General features: G+C 41.8%; 1 protein-coding gene across 1 annotated transcript in view; it reads right to left on the bottom strand.

The window, feature by feature from the left end:
- cxxc4 (CXXC finger 4) overlaps positions 1-19,903 on the bottom strand; it is a 59,886-nt gene extending 39,983 nt beyond the window's left edge. Inside the window, exon 1 of the mRNA XM_077232376.1 lies at positions 18,982-19,903. Coding sequence (XP_077088491.1) covers positions 18,982-19,806 — 825 coding nt within the window. The 5' untranslated portion in view covers positions 19,807-19,903. The remainder of the gene's footprint in view (positions 1-18,981) is intronic.
- Positions 19,904-20,453: the final 550 nt, after the last annotated feature.

Below are 20,453 nucleotides of genomic sequence, written 5' to 3'. Positions count from 1 at the left end.
ACGCGAGTTCCCTTGAAAGGAACTTGCCTTGAAAGGGAACTGCAATTTTTCATGGATTATAAAGATTTAGGAAGGTACAACTCTCAAAAAACGTACATATAAAGATAATTTTAGATGTTTAATTACTATTTGGGGACCTTTTGAATTACTATTCAACCAAAATTTCCATATTTCACTTGTTTTGCCTGTAGCTCGTAATTAGTCCGTGCGCATTCTGACTCATTTTCCCAGCACAGGTCACATATACTACATTGTGGTGGCTTCCTTTCATTTGTAGCCACTAACATGTGGGAAAGTATATTTGACACTAAAAACCTGTTTGAGCAAAACTTGTATTTATTATAACAAAGTGAATATTAAAGACAAAAATTTGATTCAAAAGTAATTGCAATGCAGATCAAAAATGTCTTGGGTTACGACTGTAACCCTTGTTCCCTAAAAAGGGAACGAGACGCTCGAAGACATCGAAGACGACACTTTGGGGAACGCCTCCAGCGTGATAGCGTCTGAAGCACGTATGGAACTAGTCCAATCTCGATTGGTGTTGCGTCATGATGTCACATTTGACGTTGTAGCGGTAGCTATAAAGGGACGCCGGCTGATAACAGCGTCAGCTTCTGATAGGTCGAAGCAAGTCGTTCTCAGGCACTCAGGAGGTGTGGCAAAGGGACGGAACGTCTCGTTCCCTTCTCACGCTGCGTCAAGGAATGAAATCCGTGAGAACATGGTGTGGAGGGCAGATCCAGGCTATAGTATCTTATAAAAGTGTGTGGGAAAGCACAGCTAGCAGCATTGCAGACATCTTGAAGGGAAACTCCTGATAGCAGGACTTTAGAAGATACCACTCTGCGAAGGAAAATCGTGCGTCTCATGCACCGAAGAAATAGCCTCCACAATCCACCTGCTAATGGTATATTTAGAGGCAGGGAGCCCTTCTTATGTGACCTAAAACACACAAGCAGTTGGTCCAACTTCCTCCAGCCCGAGGACCTATGTACACAGGCCTCCAAGGCTCGAACAGGGCATAGTAAATGTAGCTTCTCTTGATCAGCCGACACATATGGTGGAGGATGAAAAGCCTGCAGAATCACAGACCATGCCACATTAGATGGCACCTCGGCCCAGGGCGGAGAATGACCTTTACTCTATCAGGTGCGAACTTGAGGCAAAAGGGCGCCACAGATAGCACCTGCAAGTCCCCAACTATTTTGAGGGATGTGATAGCTAGCAGGAAGGCCACTTTTAAAGAGAGAAACTTCTCTGACACCTCGTCAATGGGTTCGAAGGGTGCCAGGGATAACCCTTCAAGAACCACTACCAGGTCCCAAACTAGAACCCTGGCTTGGACGACAGGCCTCATCCTCTGAGCACCACGAAGTTGGTGCCTCCCCATAGGGCCCTCACTTAAAGGTGTGTGGAAAGCAGCTATGGCTGCCACATAAACCTCGAGTGTGAATGGGGAGAGCCCATCAGAGAAGTGACCTTGGAGGAACTCTAGCACTGAAGCCACTGGGCAGTTAACTGGGTCCAGCTGATGTTCTCTGCACCATAAAGTGAACACATTCCACTTTGAAGCGTAACGTTTCCACTTGTAAGGAGCTCTACAGTTTAAGATGGTCTCAACAACCTCGGTTGAGAGACCAGCACTTACAAGTTGGTCCCCCTCCGAACTCCCTCCAGATTGACTCCACCATCTCGGGGTGCAGTCTTCTTTCCATTTAATTTTTACCATTATGATGATTACAGGTCTGTTTTACGACGGGCAGTGTGCAGTTGGTTGGTTGACGATAGTCTGTGTATGTACTGTATGTATTGTGTGTGCGTGTGTATGTGTGTGTATAGGTGACAGCCTATGTATGTACTGTATTTATGTATTATATTACTTGTACAACACCAGACACTGTATTGTATGTGTCTAGAGCCTTATTCGGACGGGACTAGTTTAACATGGCGAGGTGGGGTAAAGTAATAATTACCAGAGCTTCTCTGTGATTTCAGTCCTGTCTGAATGTGCCATCTCAGTAATCATTACGGACAATGTCAGTAAAGATTACGGCGACTTTTACCTTCACTAAAAAGGTCCCGAAAAATTACCTCAGGTAAAACTAATCCCGTGCAAATAGACCCGCTGTAAATTTTTACGTAAATATTAGGTCATTTCCTGTTTAAAAGTAGTTTTCCGCGGTTTATCAAGTATGGAGACGCTTGAAAAAGCATTCAGTTGCGTTCTAGACCCTAGGACAAGTCTGTGGCAAAACTCAAGTGTTTTATATATATAAAACTATATATATATAGAGTTTGTCCATCACATGCCTCAAATTGCAAAAATCAACATAAAAGTTACACAATCAACATCAACAACAAACGAAGATTCAAAATTTTCAGAATTCATAACAATTCTAAAGAAATACAATATTACATACTAAAGAGGTACATAGTTAATAAATTGCAATGCATTAATGTGTTAACTTTTCCAGCCCTAAAAATAATATACAATATGTATTATAATAATATGTTGCACTACTTTTTAACCAGGGAAAAATGGCATGACCTCAAGTAGTGCTGGGCGGTATACCGGTTCATACCGAAAACCGGTGTATATTTTTGTTATGATATAAATTTTTAATATACCGCCATACCGATGTATTTAATTATACAACGTTCGAAATGAACGTTACGCTGCGCCGCGCGACACTGTTTCAGACGGACCCTTTACAATGTTGCACTTCTAAGCAGCGACTGCGAGGCGAGGGTAAACAGCAGTGCTCTGGTGTTACGTTCCAGGGAAGATGGATACTGCAGAACTATGGCGTTATTTTCCTGTCAAATGTGGAGAGGGCATTATTGTAGCGCGAAAGTACATTGTAAAATGCGCGAATCTCTCTGCTCGCGCGCGGAATATAATGTGCCGCGCTCTCAGATATACGCTGCTCTTGTTAGAATAGGTCTATTTTCTCTGGGCTCGCTCAGAGAATCCTGCACTTAAAACGTGTTCAGTACAATCGCGAATCTCTCCTCTTCCCCAGCTAACAATTTTAGGTTACAAGAACGTTTTCATAATGTTCCCATTAAGTTATAAAAATGTTATTTCTGCATATTCTAGGAACATTAAAAACGTCCAGTTTTTTAGACGTTGCATTAACGTTATTTCTTGGTTATAAGAACTTTATTCAAAACGTTATAATAACGTTAAATTCTCCATATATATAAACGTTTTATTAACGTTCTTGCTTGGCTATAAGAACATCATTCAAACGACATTAGAACGTTCAAATCTCCCATTATATAAACGTTGTATTAACGTTATTTCCTGGTTATAAGAACGTTATTAGAACGCTAAGAAATAATAATTTTAGGTTATACTGGGTGCTATTCTATTCTACAATATTCACTAATGACAGTAAAATTGTAACGTCGTGCGGTTGAAGCAAAGATGAGGCTGGATCCAAGTGCGGCACGCGCTTTATTTAACAAACTACAAACTAAACAGACTGGATACAGGACTCAGGAACAGGATTCAAGAACAGGAACAAACCAACACGAGCGTTAACAGTCAAACATTAAACAAAAACTCACAAAGATGAGGCTAAAACAAATGGCTTAAATAATAAGGGACAAACGAGCTAGACAAGATAACAAGGGGGCGTGGTTAATGGGAAACACCTGGGATAACTAATAGACAAGGAACCACTGAACATGACGAGACACAAAACCCACATCATGACATAACCCCCCCCTTAAGGGCGGCTCCTGACGCCCAACAAAACAAAAAAAAACAAGAAAGTTCAGGAGGGCGGTGAAGCACAGGCGGTCTTGGGGGAGGGATGGAGGGCCAGGCCCATGCAGGGGAACGGACCCTGGACATAGACAAGGCGGGCCTGGGCCGTGGAGCGTGGGCGGACCTGACTGAACAGGCGGCCAGGGCGGAGCAAGACGAGGCGGAGGCCAGGGCGGAGCAAGACGAAGCGGAGGCCAGGGCGGAGCAAGACGAAGCGGAGGCCAGGGCGGAGCAAGACGAAGCGGAGGCCAGGGCGGAGCAAGACGAAGCGGAGGCCAGGGCGGAGCAGGATGAGGCGAAGGCCAGGGTGGGGCCGGCAGGGCAAGGCGCAGAGGCGGGGCCGGCAGGGCGAGAAGTCTGGGTATGCTCACTGGAGCCTGAGTAGCCGAACGAGTCCTCCTTCTCCTTCTGCGACGGCGCTTCACTGGGCTTGACTCGGTAGACTCACTTGACTCTGTAGACTCACTTGACTCGGTAGACTCACTTGACTCGGTAGACTGAGAGGAGACCTCGTCAGGGCTCACGTGAACTAGCCTCTCCCTATGGAGGATCCCTATACCACTCTACAGATAAAGCGTTGTGGAATTTTTCGGTTCGCGTACCTACCCAAAGTGATAAGATAAAATAAAAATTCTGCATCAAAATTTATAGACAAGTAGTTTGTTTAGGCATGGTTTGTAAGGAATTATAAACCTGCGCACATATATTCAAACGCACATAACTATAGAATCAATTCTTAATGCGCATGTGAACGCCATCAGCGTCTATCACAGGTTCACATTTAAAGTCTGTTTAGAGAGAACGGTGTCGTCTTAGCGGCCCCTAATTTAATAACAAATGATCATTTAGACGGAAGTGAATCAATCAAAACTAACTTTAGCTGGAAAAAACATTTTTCAAGAGCCACTATAAAACCAAACCAATCTCTATTACCTTAAATTATATCTTTATCTCTGTAAAGCTGCTTTGAAACAATCTACATTGTTAAAAGCACTATATAAATGAGGATGAAGTCTGGGTACGCTCACTGGAGCCTGAGTAGCCGAACGAGTCCTCCTTCTCCTTCTGCGACGGCGCTTCACTGGGCTTGACTCGGTAGACTCACTTGACTCTGTAGACTCACTTGACTCGGTAGACTCACTTGACTCGGTAGACTGAGAGGAGACCTCGTCAGGGCTCACGTGAACTAGCCTCTCCCTATGGAGGATCCCTATACCACTCTACAGATAAAGCGTTGTGGAATTTTTGGTTCGCGTACCTACCCAAAGTGATAAGATAAAATAAAAATTCTGCATCAAAATTTATAGACAAGTAGTTTGTTTAGGCATGGTTTGTAAGGAATTATAAACCTGCGCACCTATATTCAAACGCACATAACTATAGAATCAATTCTTAATGTGCATGTGAACGCCATCAGCGTCTATCACAGGTTCACGTTTAAAGTCTGTTTAGAGAGAACGGTGTCGTCTTAGCGGCCCCTAATTTAATAACAAATGATCATTTAGACGGAAGTGAATCAATCAAAACTAACTTTAGCTGGAAAAAACATTTTTCAAGAGCCACTATAAAACCAAACCAATCTCTGTTACCTTAAATTATATCTTTATCTCTGTAAAGCTGCTTTGAAACAATCTACATTGTTAAAAGCGCTATATAAATGAGGATGACTTGACTTGACTTGACTCACTTGACTCGGTAGACTCACTTGACGATGCACTTGATGTACTGAACGATGCACTCGACTCACTGGATTCACTTGACTTGGCATTTGACTCAGTGCGGGCTCGTCTGGGCTCACGTGAAGCTCAGGTCCGTCAAGGCTGACGCGAAGCTCGGGTTCGTCAGGGCTGACGTGGAGCGCGGGCTCGGCTGGACTGTCGCGAGGTGCAGGCTCGTCAGGGCTCACGTGAAATGCATGCTCGTCGGGGCTCACATGATATGCATGCTTGTCGGGGCTCACGTGAAATGCATGCTCGTCGGGGCTCACGTGAAATGCATGCTCGTCGGGGCTCACGTGAAATGCATGCTGGTCGGGGCTCACGTGAAATGCATGCTCGTCGGGGCTCACGTGAAATGCATGCTCGTCGGGGCTCACGTGAAGCACGGGCTCGTCTAGGCAGACGGGGAGTGCGGGCTCGGCTGGGCAGACGTGGAGCGGGGGCTCACCAGGGCAGACGGGGAGCGCGGGCTCGACTGGGCAGACGGGGAGCGCGGGCTCACGAAGCTTCTTCTCCTCCACGCCCACAGTCAACGAAGAGCCACTCCACAACAGGGCCAGGTCGATATACCACTCTAAAGACCCGTGCATGGCTGCTGGATCACGCTGCGGTGAGTTCTTCTGTAACGTTGTGCGGTTGAAGCAGAGATGAGGCTGGATCCAAGTGCAGCACGCGCTTTATTTAACAAACTACAAACTAAACAGACTGGATACAGGACTCAGGAACAGGATTCAAGAACAGGAACAAACCAACACGAGCGTTAGCAGTCAAACATTAAACAAGAACTCACAAAGATGAGGCTAAAACACATGGCTTAAATAATAAAGGACAAACGAGCTAGACAAGATAACAAGGGGGCGTGGTTAATGGGAAACACCTGGGATAACTAATAGACAAGGAACCACTGAACATGACAAGACACAAAACCCACATCATGACAAAAATAGACCATCCAAAGTCAATTTACTGCAGTAATTCCTCTCTCAACCAGTAGAAAATGCTTTGAACACCTGATTATGCATGAAAAAAAACGTCATAAACTGGAAAACCGGCTTAATTTTGAAAAAAAAATGTGATATACATTTTTGGTCAAACCGCCCAGCACTAACCTCAAGTGCTGAGCATGAACACACGACACAAAAGCCACAGACATCACACCATGAAATGCTCTGTTCAGACAGAGCAACCATACAGGAAGAAGAGAAAATTCTTGAGCCAGCCAGTTACAGTCCAGCATGAACAACTAACATCATTCAGAAGTTTGTTGGGATTGAATCCAAGAATGTCATTTTAATTTATGTATGTTTTCAGAGACCAGGAAATATACTTAGACAATGATGCGCTAAAAAGCCACACAAAAATTAACAATTATTGATTTTACCTCTTACAGAATCAAGAAGACTGAGGGTGAATCCCAATTTTCTGTCTCACCCCTTACCCTTACTCCTTACCCTTAGTTTTGCACGTTCACGTGAGAGTAAGGGGAAGGGTTAAGGGGAAGGGGTAAGACAGATAATTGGGATTCACCCTAAAAATACAAATAGGGGATCCCTTACATACAGTTTGTAGTCTAAGCAAACAACAACAACAAAAACATATTACATAAATATTAAAGACCCAAACATCCTTTGTATAGTCCCATCACTGTCCCATTCAATTCAGTTTTACCGAATCAGCACATGCAATCAGAACCTAACACTGTATTTAACAGACACTCGGAAATAAAAGTAGAATTACACTTTTTCCCACTCATTTGACAAAAAGGAACAAAAAAATATATACACAAGTATACCACTAGGACAAATAAAAGACAACCAAAAAATCAGTTAAAGACACCATGAAATTGATGTTTTGGTGCTTTTATTATTAGTATGTTAGCATTAAGCTTAACCATAAACTGATTTGCTCCAAAAAAAATGGCAACACTATCATTAAGAAGATATATGAACTACAAATTTACAGTTTCTCTCAACCAGCAATACAGATCAACAATTTTAATGATATCATTCTGCACTTCAACTTGTCATCGGATTTTCTGTCCAATCAAATGGTCTCTAGAATCTAAAGCCTCCCGCCCCCTGCATTACAAAATACACTAAAGCTGCTTATGAAATCTGTCACATTTACTAAATAGTGAATAGTGAATTTGCACACACAGTGTGTTCTGGTCCAGAGACATGATAACTCAAAACAGATCATATGCAAGAGTTGGTGCAGACCACAAAACTTATCTGACCCATTTAATTCTACACAGAGTACTGTTTATTATTAAGTTACGGAGGAGAATATGAGGAGAAATGGTTAGACAGCCATTAAAAACAGCGCTAATGAGCAGATTAAACAACACTGGTGCCACCCACCAGCCTGAATTTTAAGATTTTCAAACTGCACATCATAACTATTACTAAAGACTGTCACCATTTTGCTGTATTATTAGTTTCATGTTAAATACGACTTTACTTTTATTTTTGTGGCTGTTACAAGCTGTCAAATGCAGATTTGCTGGACTGTAATGCAAACGAAATGCTACTGGCTATTTAAAAAAAGGAACAAGCTCTTCAATATGCCTCGCCAAGACTTCTTATTTCAATCGGAAATATGCAAAAGCAATTTTCTTTTAATTTGTCCCCAATTTAAATTTTTTAAAATTGTAAATAAAACAAAGATTATTGGAGTACGTTTAAAAAGAAAATCCTATTTCAGTCTTTCTACTTAAAAATGTCTTATTGCTTACTTGCTATTTCTTTGTAATTATTTGTGAAAGTTACTAGTATTTTCTGAGTGAAAACTGTCTCAAAGTAAATCCCGCACATCCTATTTTTAAGTGCATTGTTCATACCCAAATATGTAATATGGAAATTCGGAGACTCAAGTCATTTGACCATAATACAGTCTTCCATGTTCCATGTACAGTCTTAGTGTGCTGAGATATAGTGTGATTAAAATGATAAAATGAGTAAATGGTTATTGAGCAACAGTAGTGTTGGATTCACCATCAAGTAACGCAAAAGATTTCAGTTCAAAATGAGACTGTCAAAAACTGGCATTTTATGTTATTTTAGTTTACCATAAATGCTATTCAGTACATTCAGCAGTATACTTTAACCATGTTTCAAAAATAAAGAAGTAATTCTGAAATTACATAAACATATACTTACGTCCTACTTTAATTGTTCAAAAAAACATTCTAAAGTTCTAACATTCTTAAATACGAATTGCATTTAAGATAAATTTAAACTATAATACATTTTCATTTAATTGCAATTAATATGTCCAAAAACATAACATTCAGTTTGCATTTAAGTATATCCTTTTAAAGTATATCATCTCTGTCTCAAGTACTCTTTTTAAAAGTATTCTAAAGTGTACTTTTTTTTCACAGGGGTATATATGAGCCTTGATCTCATGTGACACAATATTTCAAATTTGTAAAAAGTATTTTTTCTTTCATTAGTGTTTTTCAAATGTTACTGAAATGTGGTACAAAATGTATGGAATGTTGGCATATTATCTATGCCCTTAATGTAAATGTGTTGACTTTCCTCACAAACAGGTCTTTGCAATGATGGGGGAACCATTTAACTTCTCAGCCAGAGCTAGCTATCAATTATTTACAGTCACCTGTTTAAAATTTAAAGTGCAACACATTAACGTTCCCAGCACCTACACTTTCACCCTGACCATCCTCCAATGATCCGCCACCACTCCCCATCCTAGAAACGGTCAATGATAATGAGTTGCTTTCGCCAGTGAACTGGAGATGTTAAATCAAGCCAGGTCAGAGGAGATGGCAGGCGTCACCGTAAGGGCACAGGCCAGGCATGTCCGATTATGTTTCTGTCTTAATTGGTAGTACAAGCAAAAACAATAAATTCAGCAACAATATTGTATCACATTGTGTAGAGCACTGGGATTTTGGGCAACAGAAACTGGTGGAAAATATTTGCCCAAAATAAAAACAGAAACCCAGTGGTGGAGAGTACCAAAGTATTTTTACTTTGTGTATCTGTACTTTACCAGATTATTATTATTATTATTATTTTAACTTTTACTTCACTCAATTCCAATGCATAATATCATACTTTTTACTCCACTACATTTAATAAAAACATTTCGTTCCAAGTTATTTGAAACTGAAGAAATCGCCATCCACTCTGCGACTTGATAGTGGTGTCTGATTCTTGAACGACCTGGGCCGGGTTTCCCGATAACGATGTATCTTAGCTCTTAAGAGCGCTCTCTACGTGCAAGGTTACGAACCCTCGCCGCAATTCCACGTGCGTTTCCCAAAACTACACTTAACATGAACGCGCGAGAACGCGTTCTACGTGCTACTTAAGCGTCGCTGTCCATTCGCGAAGTGCTGAAATATAACCTTATGTGGAATCGTATTCTGAACGTTTAACCTAATAATCGTCATTTGTTGTGGATTCGAAATTAAGACAAGTCTATATGGATATAAAACACCTATACAGGCTGACAAAATGGCTGAACAAAAACAAAAAAACAAGAGAAGAGACCTTTCAAAAAGATTAAATTCATGTCCTTTTAGAGGAGATCGAGGGAAACAAAGATTTTATTTTTAACAGATTTAAAGGACACCATACAAATAAGGAAAAACAAAACATCTGGAAGGACATTGTCACATTGCAAAATAACTGCAACCGTGTTCAAAGATCAGGGAAGGAGGTCCGCAAGAAATGCCCAATACATGGCTGGTTTTCGTGCCCGTCAGCAAGTCATTGACAGATTTTTTGGAATTCATCCCTATTTTGCCCGGTCTTTAAAGCATATTTCCCAGATTACTTATTTTATGATTTTTTGTTTTTTGTTCATTCGTTTAATTTAGATGTGTATTTCTATTTTTTCTTCCCTTTTTAATTATTTCATTTATTCATTTAAACAAAACACGAGTACAACAAAGTGTACAATAAAGTACAATCAAAACCTGTATATTATACTTACGTTGCAGTGTAATCTGTTAAACCTAGATAAAAGTGTAATCTGCCGGTTGTCCTGCAGATGACCTCATAAATCTGTCTTCTTACGATGCACTTGGGGATGTACGATTACTCCAGAGCACTCGTAGTTCTACGAAGATTTTCAAGTGCTACTTAAGTTACGATGCTTTTGGGAAACAGACCATAATATTAAGATCAGTCGTACGATCGTTTTTACGATCAACTTAGGCTTACGATGCTTTTGGGAAACGCAGCCCTGATTCTTTTGGGTTAACCTGTTAAATCGGTTCACAAATCGCACTGAACATTGAGCTTGAGTGATGGCGTGAAAAGCAAGTTACTAATGCCGAATTTTATGCCCTTCCAAAAAATCAAAATTAATGCCCATGCATATTCCCCGCCGCCGTAGCAATTTCCACGAGGGATCCATTGCTCTCTCTCCGGTCTCGGAAGCCTGCGCTGCGGTCTCTTCCGCCCGGGGAGAGAGGTCATTGCTTCAGTGCTCTACCTTTATTTTATATATATAAACTATTATATATGTGTATAATTTATATATATATATAAATTAAATTAAATTAAATAAAGCTGGTGGAGGTGCTTACCAAGGCTGTAGATAAATTAAATATTTAATGGCCAGCAGAAATAAGGGGGAGCTCATCCTAAAAATAAAGAACGAGTTTCCTTCCCTCTATTTTTTCTCCTCCATCACGGGGCCTTCCATTTTTTCCCGATCTGCACAGCGAGCTGTCTAGATCATGGAAAAAGCCTTACTCTTCTTGTCTTTTAGCCCCCAAGTTATTCACTAATATCTATATTCAGATATTAGGGGGTTAAGAGAGTATGGCTATGGGGCAATACCCCGGGTAGAACAGACGCTTGCTAGCTATCTGTCTTCCGGTTTAGTATCATCCCTGAAGGCGTCGGCTTCTCTCACTAAACCATTAAAAAATATATATATATTTTTAATCTAGTGGGAAAAGCATTACGGCAGTGGGTCTAGCAGGAGGCTGCTTGCACACTATAGCAGTACTACAAGCATATCAGGCTGACCTGCTGGGGTATTTGGACAGAAGTGAGGGAGTTTGGCCCGATGGGGTTTGAAAACTTCGCCGGGCCACACATTTATCCTCTCAGAGATACTAAGGAGACCGCCTGAACATTTGGGCGGTCTATGGCAGCCCTTGTGGTCACTGTGAGACACCTCTGGCTCAATTTGATGGAAATCATGGAGAAAGATACAAGAAAATCTCTCTCGCTATGTCCAACCCCCTGGGGCTGCTGGGCGTGAGCAGCTCCAGCCGTCTTGTTTCTCATACGCAACACAGCAGCCAAAGCCTTCAAAGCAGAAGCCGGATCCGAGGACCATTCTTCACACTGAGAAGGCTTCGGCTCAAAAGAAAAGGTCTTGGCGCCACCGGCGTCAGACCGGTGAGGGCAGCCCCAACCAGGGTGGAACGGTGTACACCTCATTATACGGTGCCCTTTCCATCTCGGTGCCCTCAGGGGACCGTTCTGCTAACCCCGCCACCCTTGGTGCTTTGGAGCGCAGCGGTCTCCAGCGAGCTTCCGGCGCAGCGTGAACTCGACATTGCGTCGGACTCGCGCCCTCTGAGGGGGGTTCGAAAACAGTCAGTTTGGGTGGTTCCTGCCAGTTTGCTTCAGGCCCCCTTATCTGACTGTCTCAATTACACCAGAGGCCAGCCTCGAGGGGCTGGTTCCCTTGGTAGATTTTCTGGCAGCGCGGAAGCTACTGCCGAATATATCTCTATGGGTCCTGCAGTTAATAGTAAGAGGCAGATTTGGTTCTCGTCCTCCATGTTACAACGGGGTGTTGCTCACATTAGTGCATCCCGAGCAGGCTCTGGTAATGGAGCAAGAGGTAAAGGCCCTGTTAGCAAAGAAAGCTATAGAGCAGGTGTACTAACCCGACATTGCGTCGGTCTTTAAAGTCGTTATCTCATTGTTCCAAAAAAGGATGGAGAACTGCATCACATACTAGATCTTCGTCTGTTGAAGTGTTCGGTGCTGGAACTCAAGTCCAAGATGCTGACACTCAAACAGATCGTGACTCAAATCAGATCGAGGACTGGTTTGTCACGATAGATCTGAAAGACGCATACTTCCATATCTCCATCCTCCCTCAGCACAGGAGGTTCCTGAGGGTTTCTTTCAGGGGCAAAGAACACCAGTATCAAGCACTTCCTTTCGCTCTAGCTCTATCACCCCGCACATTCACGAAGCGCGTAGATGCAGCTCTGGCCCCGCCAGGCTGTAGTGCATACGCATTCTGAATTGCATAGACGATTGGCTGATTCTAGCGGAATCAGAACACTTAGCAGTTTGGCATCGAGATGTCGTCCTCGCTTATATGCGAAGGTTGGGGTTGAAGCACAATGCCAAGAAGAGTGTGGTTCTCCAGTACAGACGACCACTTTACTTGGAGTGGTCTGGGACTCAGTCACGATGCGAGCCGTTCTGTCGCCCGCTCGTGAAGCTGCTATCCTTACTGGCACAAAAGAGCTAAAGCTAGGCCAGGCACACACTGTGAAACAGTTTGAGAGACTGTTAGGCCTCAGGGCAGCAAGGTCCAATGTGATTCCCTTTGACCTGCTGTACGTGAGACCTTTATTCAAGAAAATTCAAGAAAATACGCTATCTGAGGGCAGTGTATATTCTAGGGGCCACAATATTGGAGCAGACACCCTGTCGAGGCAGGGGCTGAGGCCAGGGGACTCCACCCTGAGGCGGTGGAGCAAATATAGGAGTTTTACGGCCAGGCAGAAGTGGACCTGTTCACGTCTCAGCATACGACGCACTGTCCACTCTGGTTCTCTCTCACTCAACCAGGCCCCTCGGGCTGGATGCTATGGTGCAGACGTGGCCGAGGCTACGTCTGTACGCATTTCCCCCTGTTGCTCTGCTCCCAGGAGTTCTGGAGTGAATCCGCCAGGATGGTATAAGCTTATTCCTAGTAGCACCACCATGGCCAAGCCAAATTTGGTTTGCGGACCTAATTCTTCTCCTCGAGGGCCCACCCTTGGAGATCCCGATCAGGAGAGACCTTCCGTCTCAGGCAGGGGATGCAATATTGCACCCCCGGCAGCGGATTTAGAAACTGTGGGTTTGGCCTCTGAGGGGGCCCAACTCATAGAGAGTGGTCTCTCAACTGAGGTTGTTGAGAACATTCTAAGCTCCAGAGCTCCCGCTACGAGGAAACTATATTCACTGTTCAGTAAACACAGTATCTGAGTTTCTGCAAGAACGCTTTGTATCAGGTCTATATCCTTCCACGCTTAAGGTATACGTGGCGCTATTGCGGCTTTCCACGCCCTGGTGTGGTATATTTTTGGGTCGAGACCCCCTGATCACTCATTTCCTTCGTGACACTTTGAGGCTGTTCTAGAAGGCCTATCTCTAGAAGGTCTATCTGGGGCTCCCTTTGAGCCCTTAGATTTGGTCTTAGAGAAGTTCTTTCTTTTAATACTATTTTCTGCTAGCTATTTCGTCCCTCTAAAGGTGATGATACACAGGGCAACTTTTTGAGCAATGTTGCGGGGCAATGTTGCCGTCAACGGGCAACCAGATGAGACACAGGGCCCACGACCAATCTAAATTATCCAAATAGACATGTATTGCCCATTTTCAATGGGAAAGTGCCCAAGCAACAATCGCTCGGCAAGATTGCCCAGCAACATTGCTCAAAAAGTTGCCCTGTGTATCATCACCTTAAGAGTCGAGACCTTCAGGCTCTTTCGGTCCCCACCTGCCTTGAGTGCACCGGGGATGGCCAAGGCAATCTTACCTCAAACATGGATATGTTCCTAAGATGCCTACCATTATTCCGAGGCGTATTGTGCTGCAGGTTTCTGTCCTCGCCCGTTTATCGGACCAGGAAAAGCTGAACATTTTGTGCCCAGTGCGAGCACTGGACACTTATGTTCATCGGACTTCTCTGTCGAGAAAATCCAACCTATTGGGCAAATAGATAGTCGAGACTATTCTTCTTGCTTGTGAGTCCTCTGGCCAACCATTTGGTGGTGACCATTTGGTGGTTTCCTCGAAAGGGAACGTCTCAGGTTACGACTGTAACCCTAGTTCCCTGAGAAGGGAATGAGACGATGCGTCGCCCTGCCATACTTCCTGCATCCCTGCGATCGACTTTGCTTCGGCACTAGAAGTTAACGCGAGTAACGCACCGGATGTGCTTATATCCTTTCTGGTCATGACGTCACCCGCCCGTGGCGTTCATTCATTCATTCCATTGGACTAGTTGACATACGTGCTTCAGAGGTAATCACGCGAAGGCGTTCCCAAAGCGTCATCGACGCATTGTCTCGTTCCCTTCTCAGGGAACTAGGGTTACAGTCGTAACCTGAGACGTTTTTCCTCATTTCTCCTATATGGTAAATTGTATTATTTTCACTTGTTTGCACACTTGAATTATAGGTAATGTTTTATTTAATGTGTAAAGAAGTGTCTAAATAATCTTCCTTAGTGTTGGCAACTTGAAAATCCATCGTTTATAATGATGTCAGACTGAGCTGTAACCAATTTAAGCTATATCTATGTGTATAGTAGTATACCCCCAAACATATTTTGCACAGTAGGATGGAGTATATAAAATTTCAAAATAAAGAAACTTTCATCAATCAGTACTTTTTAGTTTTTCACCCAAGTAAAATTGAAAAGGAGTACTTAATACTTTTACTGGTGTAATATTTTTTGGGGTATTTGTACTTTTACCCTTTTCATGTAGGGCCTACTTGATTTGTATCCACCACTGAAATGTCTCCACAAATTACAAGTTGTATTTGCAAGATTTGAAAATTGTGGTGGGGGGGAACACTTCCAGCTTTACATTTTACTCCATTTTGCGCTATCTTCCAAATCTACTGCTTCAAAAGTACCATGCCAGAAGTATTGTCAGTGATGTTAAACACAATTGGTACCCTTGATCAATCACATTGGTTTGAATATAGTACATATGTGTAATATTTCAGTGTCAAAACTTGAATCATTGAAAAAACATTGAGGCCTTTCTCAAAATATCTTCTATTATTTTCCACAGAAGAAAGAATCATTCAGGTTTATAACGATTATAGTGACCCCAATTTTTGGGTGAACTATCACTTTAAATGTTAGTCTGTTTCTGTTTTCTGTGATATTTTGAGCGTGTCGTTTACTGTACATACTATATGTTTGGTTTTTAATTACATGTTTGTGAATAAATTATCCAAAAAGGGTCCAATTCATAGAACAAACTAAATTCTTTAATTTCCTCAAGCAAAATCAATCATTTATACAGCATTTAAGCTGTGGTACCTCTCATAATCACTAAGATGAAAAGCCCTGTTGCATTACTAAATCTCCTCACACATGTTCTAAACAGACATTACATGTGACATATTACTGTAAATAAAAGTAAAACCTATAAATTTCCAATATAGATCCTGGTTTATGTAAGCACACAGCTTGATCAACATCTTTAAAATAAAATTCCAACACAAAACCCATGCTCAAACTGTCCGACTAACCTGGAGCATTACTGGACCCAAAGCAAGCTCAGGAAATGTTAGAAAAGATAAGATGACTAGACTAATCCATTCTGGTGGCAGAGAGAGAGAGAGGAGAGAGAGAGAGAGAGAGAGAGAGAGAGAGAGAGAGAGAGAGAGAGAGAGAGAGAGAGAGAGAGAGAGAGAGAGAGAGAGAGAGAGAGAGAGAGAGAGAGAGAGAGAGAGCAGTGACACAGGGTAATCCTCCGGGGTCTTGCATTAGCGTGCTAAATTAAAGGCGGTATTAGATTAAATTGGCTCTCCGATTTCAGGGGTGTAAGTAAAATTCTAATTTGCATTTTCCTCTGCCGCTTAAGATATAATTAGTTCAGGGTGATTCCCAGGTGCAAAACACTGACAGCAACATCCAGCTGCTTATTGGGAGTTTATCATTTGTTAGCAGCAAAAGGTGGAATCAGCTGGGTCTACATATGCGTGTTTGTGGGTTGTGTATCTGTTCATATAGGCTTATTGGGAGCAAGTCAATTATAAATAAAAAAGAGTGCATCTTAGTCTGGATGTCTGCAGATGCTTGTGTAAAGATACATGGTTCTCCTATACTGGTCATTACACATGTTGGCTCAATATACATTAAAGAAGGAACTGTGTGTGGCAGAGGATGCAAATCAGTCTTACAGCAAACAAAAAAACCCATAACCTTAGCATTATAAATAAATGTGATTAGGTTTCTCCTAAATTTAATTGATCAAAATACAGTAAAAACAGTAATAATATGAAGTGTTAGTACAAATAACTGTTTTTTATTTGAATATATTATGTAATTTATTCCTGTGATGGCAAAGCTGAATAAACAGTCATTACTCGTCTTTAGTGTCTCTTCGGAAATCATTCAAATGTGCTTATTGTCAATTTTGAGAACAGTTGTCGTTAATTTAAATAAATATTTATTCATAAGAATGTAAAAGTCTTGACTATCATTTTTGATCAAATGATTAGCATTGTAAGGATTTACTTAAAATATGAACATATATACAGTTATTATAGTTTTTTGTCTTTGTCTTCCACAGCTCCCCAATCTATATTTCTATAGAATGGTCACTGAACATGATATCTACACCGTCATACCCTTCTAGATCTAGATAGATTCATCTCTGTATCAGTCCATCTACACCTAAAGTAACATGTTCATTAAAACTTCCACCAAGAAAGTGTGTGCGACAGAACTCAAAACTGTATTCTACAGGACAGAACAATATTCCACAACCCAGAATCCCATTTTTTTTTTTTTTTACAAACTGCCATCATTTCTTAATTTAAGACATATGAATACACTTAAGGTGAAGTCTGTTACCTCTGTTCCATAAGAGGCACCAAATGGAAAAGCAAAAAAAATAATCTGTTTTCAATCAGGTTTTCAGGCCAGAACACGTCCCCGTCTGCCACTGATCAGCCAAACCGACAGGATATTTAAATACTGAATATTTTGAAAGTGCCACAGAGGAGCACTGCTTAAACTTTTAATGGAAAATCAAACTGTGAATGGTTTACATATTGTCCCTCCATATTAAGCTAAGTATTTTAAAATCGAAAAAAAATCACACTTCACCTTTCACACGACAACTACAGTACATCAACAATGCCTAGTTTGTGATTAGCAACTTGGCCTGTACATTTATGGTAAAGTAATGAGAAGAAAGTAGAACAACATATATTCTTTATCCTTCTGTAGCTTTTACAACACCAAACACATGTAACAAACTGTATTAACATGCAACCTTAACCTGCACACAAGTCAACACATTTAAGAAACCTGTATTAAAAAATATTTCCATGCACTTAATTAGCAGGTGGAGAATTACTTTAGGAAGTACTTCTAAGTGAATATATGCCCAGGTGCTGTTTACACTTACTTTTTACATTCCTCTCAAATGCATTTCCTGTAACCACTTGTGATTGAATTTCATTGAATGGAAGGTTACTGAATGTTGGCATCAGACATACAAGTCAATGTGCAATTTTTAATCCTTTGTTTTGGTGCAAAGATTGCATATTAGGAGAGTAGGCAGACATTCGATGTTGTCCGATTAGCATTAGGCCACATTAGCATTTACACTACAAATATATGTGCCTTTATGTGTCCCTACTGTATGTGTGATTGTGTAAGATCAGATAATGGTGCATTGTAACCTTTTTACACTTGTGTTTTGCACTGTCCACATCACCTCACACACGACGGATGTTCATGCCATGTGTAAACAGAGCATTTGTTTGCTGAACTAAATTCTTTCAAGAAATATATCCTCTATTTGTCCACTTTCATGCAAACATATACACACCAATACACCCAAGTTTGTATTTTTAAGGTATTTGTTGGACTGTTATATTTGTATTTTACTTCGACTAAAATTATGGATAAATCACTGCCTGTAAGCCCTTGAAAATAGAACATTTTTGAGAACTCTCATGTCAGAAATAATAAAAAGGGGTTAATCCGTTTGATTGTTTTTGCTATTTTCTTTTCAGTGTTTAAAGACATCAGGAAGATAATCTAGACTTTCCACATCCCAAGTGTGATAGAAGAACAGCAGCAGGAATTTTCCTATTGCTCTCGTTGTGGGGGAGATCGACTAGCCTCGTCAGGAGACAGTTTCTATAATTGGTTAAAATGACCAAGTGCAGAGAAGGATGGCTCTCTGCTGAAAACCATTTCCCAGCTCAGCTTGGAGCAGAGCCAAGCCCTGGGTTGTTCGGATGCGTTCCAGCCCCAGCCTGACTGGCAGCAATTAGGGGTGTCTGAGCCAAGCTCAGCTTGCACTCCGCACAAACACCCCTAATTACTGCCAATTAGGCTAGGCGGGTAGGCACATTTGAGAAGCCGGGGGGATGTTCAGGCATGGGTGGGCATGGAAACAATTTTCAAGGGCTTAGAAACGTGACTAGAAGGAAAGGTTAATGCTTTTGAGTGCACGGAGGGAGGGAGGGGGAGTGTGGTGTCTGAGCCGTCGTCTCACCTCTAGTGATGAGCCAGGCTTCTTTTTTAGCTCCTCGCATTTCCGAAACTTGCAGATCTGGTGGCCCGTCTTACGGTTCCGACAACTGCTGCACACTCCACAGTTGATTAGCCTCCTGCAGGGCGCGCAGACCCCACACCTTTTCCTTTTCTTTTTTGCTGGGTTTCCACTGGATGCAGAGGAATTATTTTGTGGGCAGTCTGCCAGATTGGCAATTTGAAACGCACTGTCTGTAACGGCTGCTGAGGCTGCGGGGGAGTGAAGGGCTGTCATGACGATGACCCCGGGAGGTAATGAGATGCCCCCTAAAGCCGGAATAGCGGAAAAAGTTCCAACACGTTCCGGGAGATTCATTATCTCTGCTTCAGCAGCACCGCATTTCAGCTTGTTCATGCATTCTCCTGCTAAAGGTCTGCAGTGTTCAGGGGATAAGCTAGAGAGGAAATTATTATTTGCCATTTGCAGCGTCTCGGGCGGCACGCCAGGTTTCCCCGGCCTTTGGGAGTCATTTCTATGCATGCTGGTCCTATTAGGGTTTATTGCTGCTGATTTCCTTCCCCAGAGCATGCTGTTATCACAGTTCCAAGGGGACACACCAATTCTGGCGCTGGGAAAAATGGGTGTCGTTATGCGGGCAATCTTAGCAGTCTGTGGAAATGCCCCATTAGTTTTGTAAAAGTTTGCAAAAGACCTGTACCTTTCCATTTCGGCATTGTAATCCAACAGCTGGCTTAATCCACCGTCCTGAAGATTATCCTTTTGCAAGAGTGACACGTCTGTGCTTTGGCCGCTTTCAATGCAAAGTGCGTTGTTAAGATTAGACATGACTGCTAAGTTTCAAGTGCTCACAAGAAATATTTTGGGGAGGGTAGCAGTTGGTTTTTGTCAAGGTGAAGCTTGTTAGACACAAGACATTACCATCCTGGTTTATCCTCTCCACTAAAACAAGAGAACAACAGTTACGGATACAAGTACGGATACAAGTGACAAACATTTACTGGTCATCATCTGGCACTTCCAAATTACTCAAATCTAGTGAAAGATTGTAAAAATTGTGAATTAATGATTGTTTTAGTCATAAAATTGAGATTCTAATCTTGCGACTTACCATTGTACTGTAGCTATGAAACTTTAATGTTGCATAACAACAGAAAACAGACATTTACATTATGTGAAAATCATATGATTAATACAGTAAAATTAGAGTAATTTTAAAATAGGACCACAACAAATAAGAAGCATCATAATAGAAAAAAAATAACATTCATGCACCTTTTAGGTAAAAAAAAAAGTTTTTCTAAATATAAGCGGCCTCAAACTATAGAAGTCTCGTATTTTCACAAAATCATATGATCGTGCATCAAGCAAGATCTTATGAAAATATGTCGAAAAATGAATCACATTGTCAAGATTCACCCAATGATACAAGATGCTTTGTTGGGCTCTCTCCAACCAAGTCTCAGACCATGACA

Source organism: Siphateles boraxobius, unplaced genomic scaffold (genome assembly GCF_051911475.1).
Source record: "Siphateles boraxobius isolate OS27281-9 unplaced genomic scaffold, OSU_SipBor_1 17, whole genome shotgun sequence".
In the NCBI taxonomy this organism is placed as follows: domain Eukaryota; kingdom Metazoa; phylum Chordata; class Actinopteri; order Cypriniformes; family Leuciscidae; genus Siphateles; species Siphateles boraxobius.
This window is presented reverse-complemented; position numbering and strand designations above follow the sequence as displayed.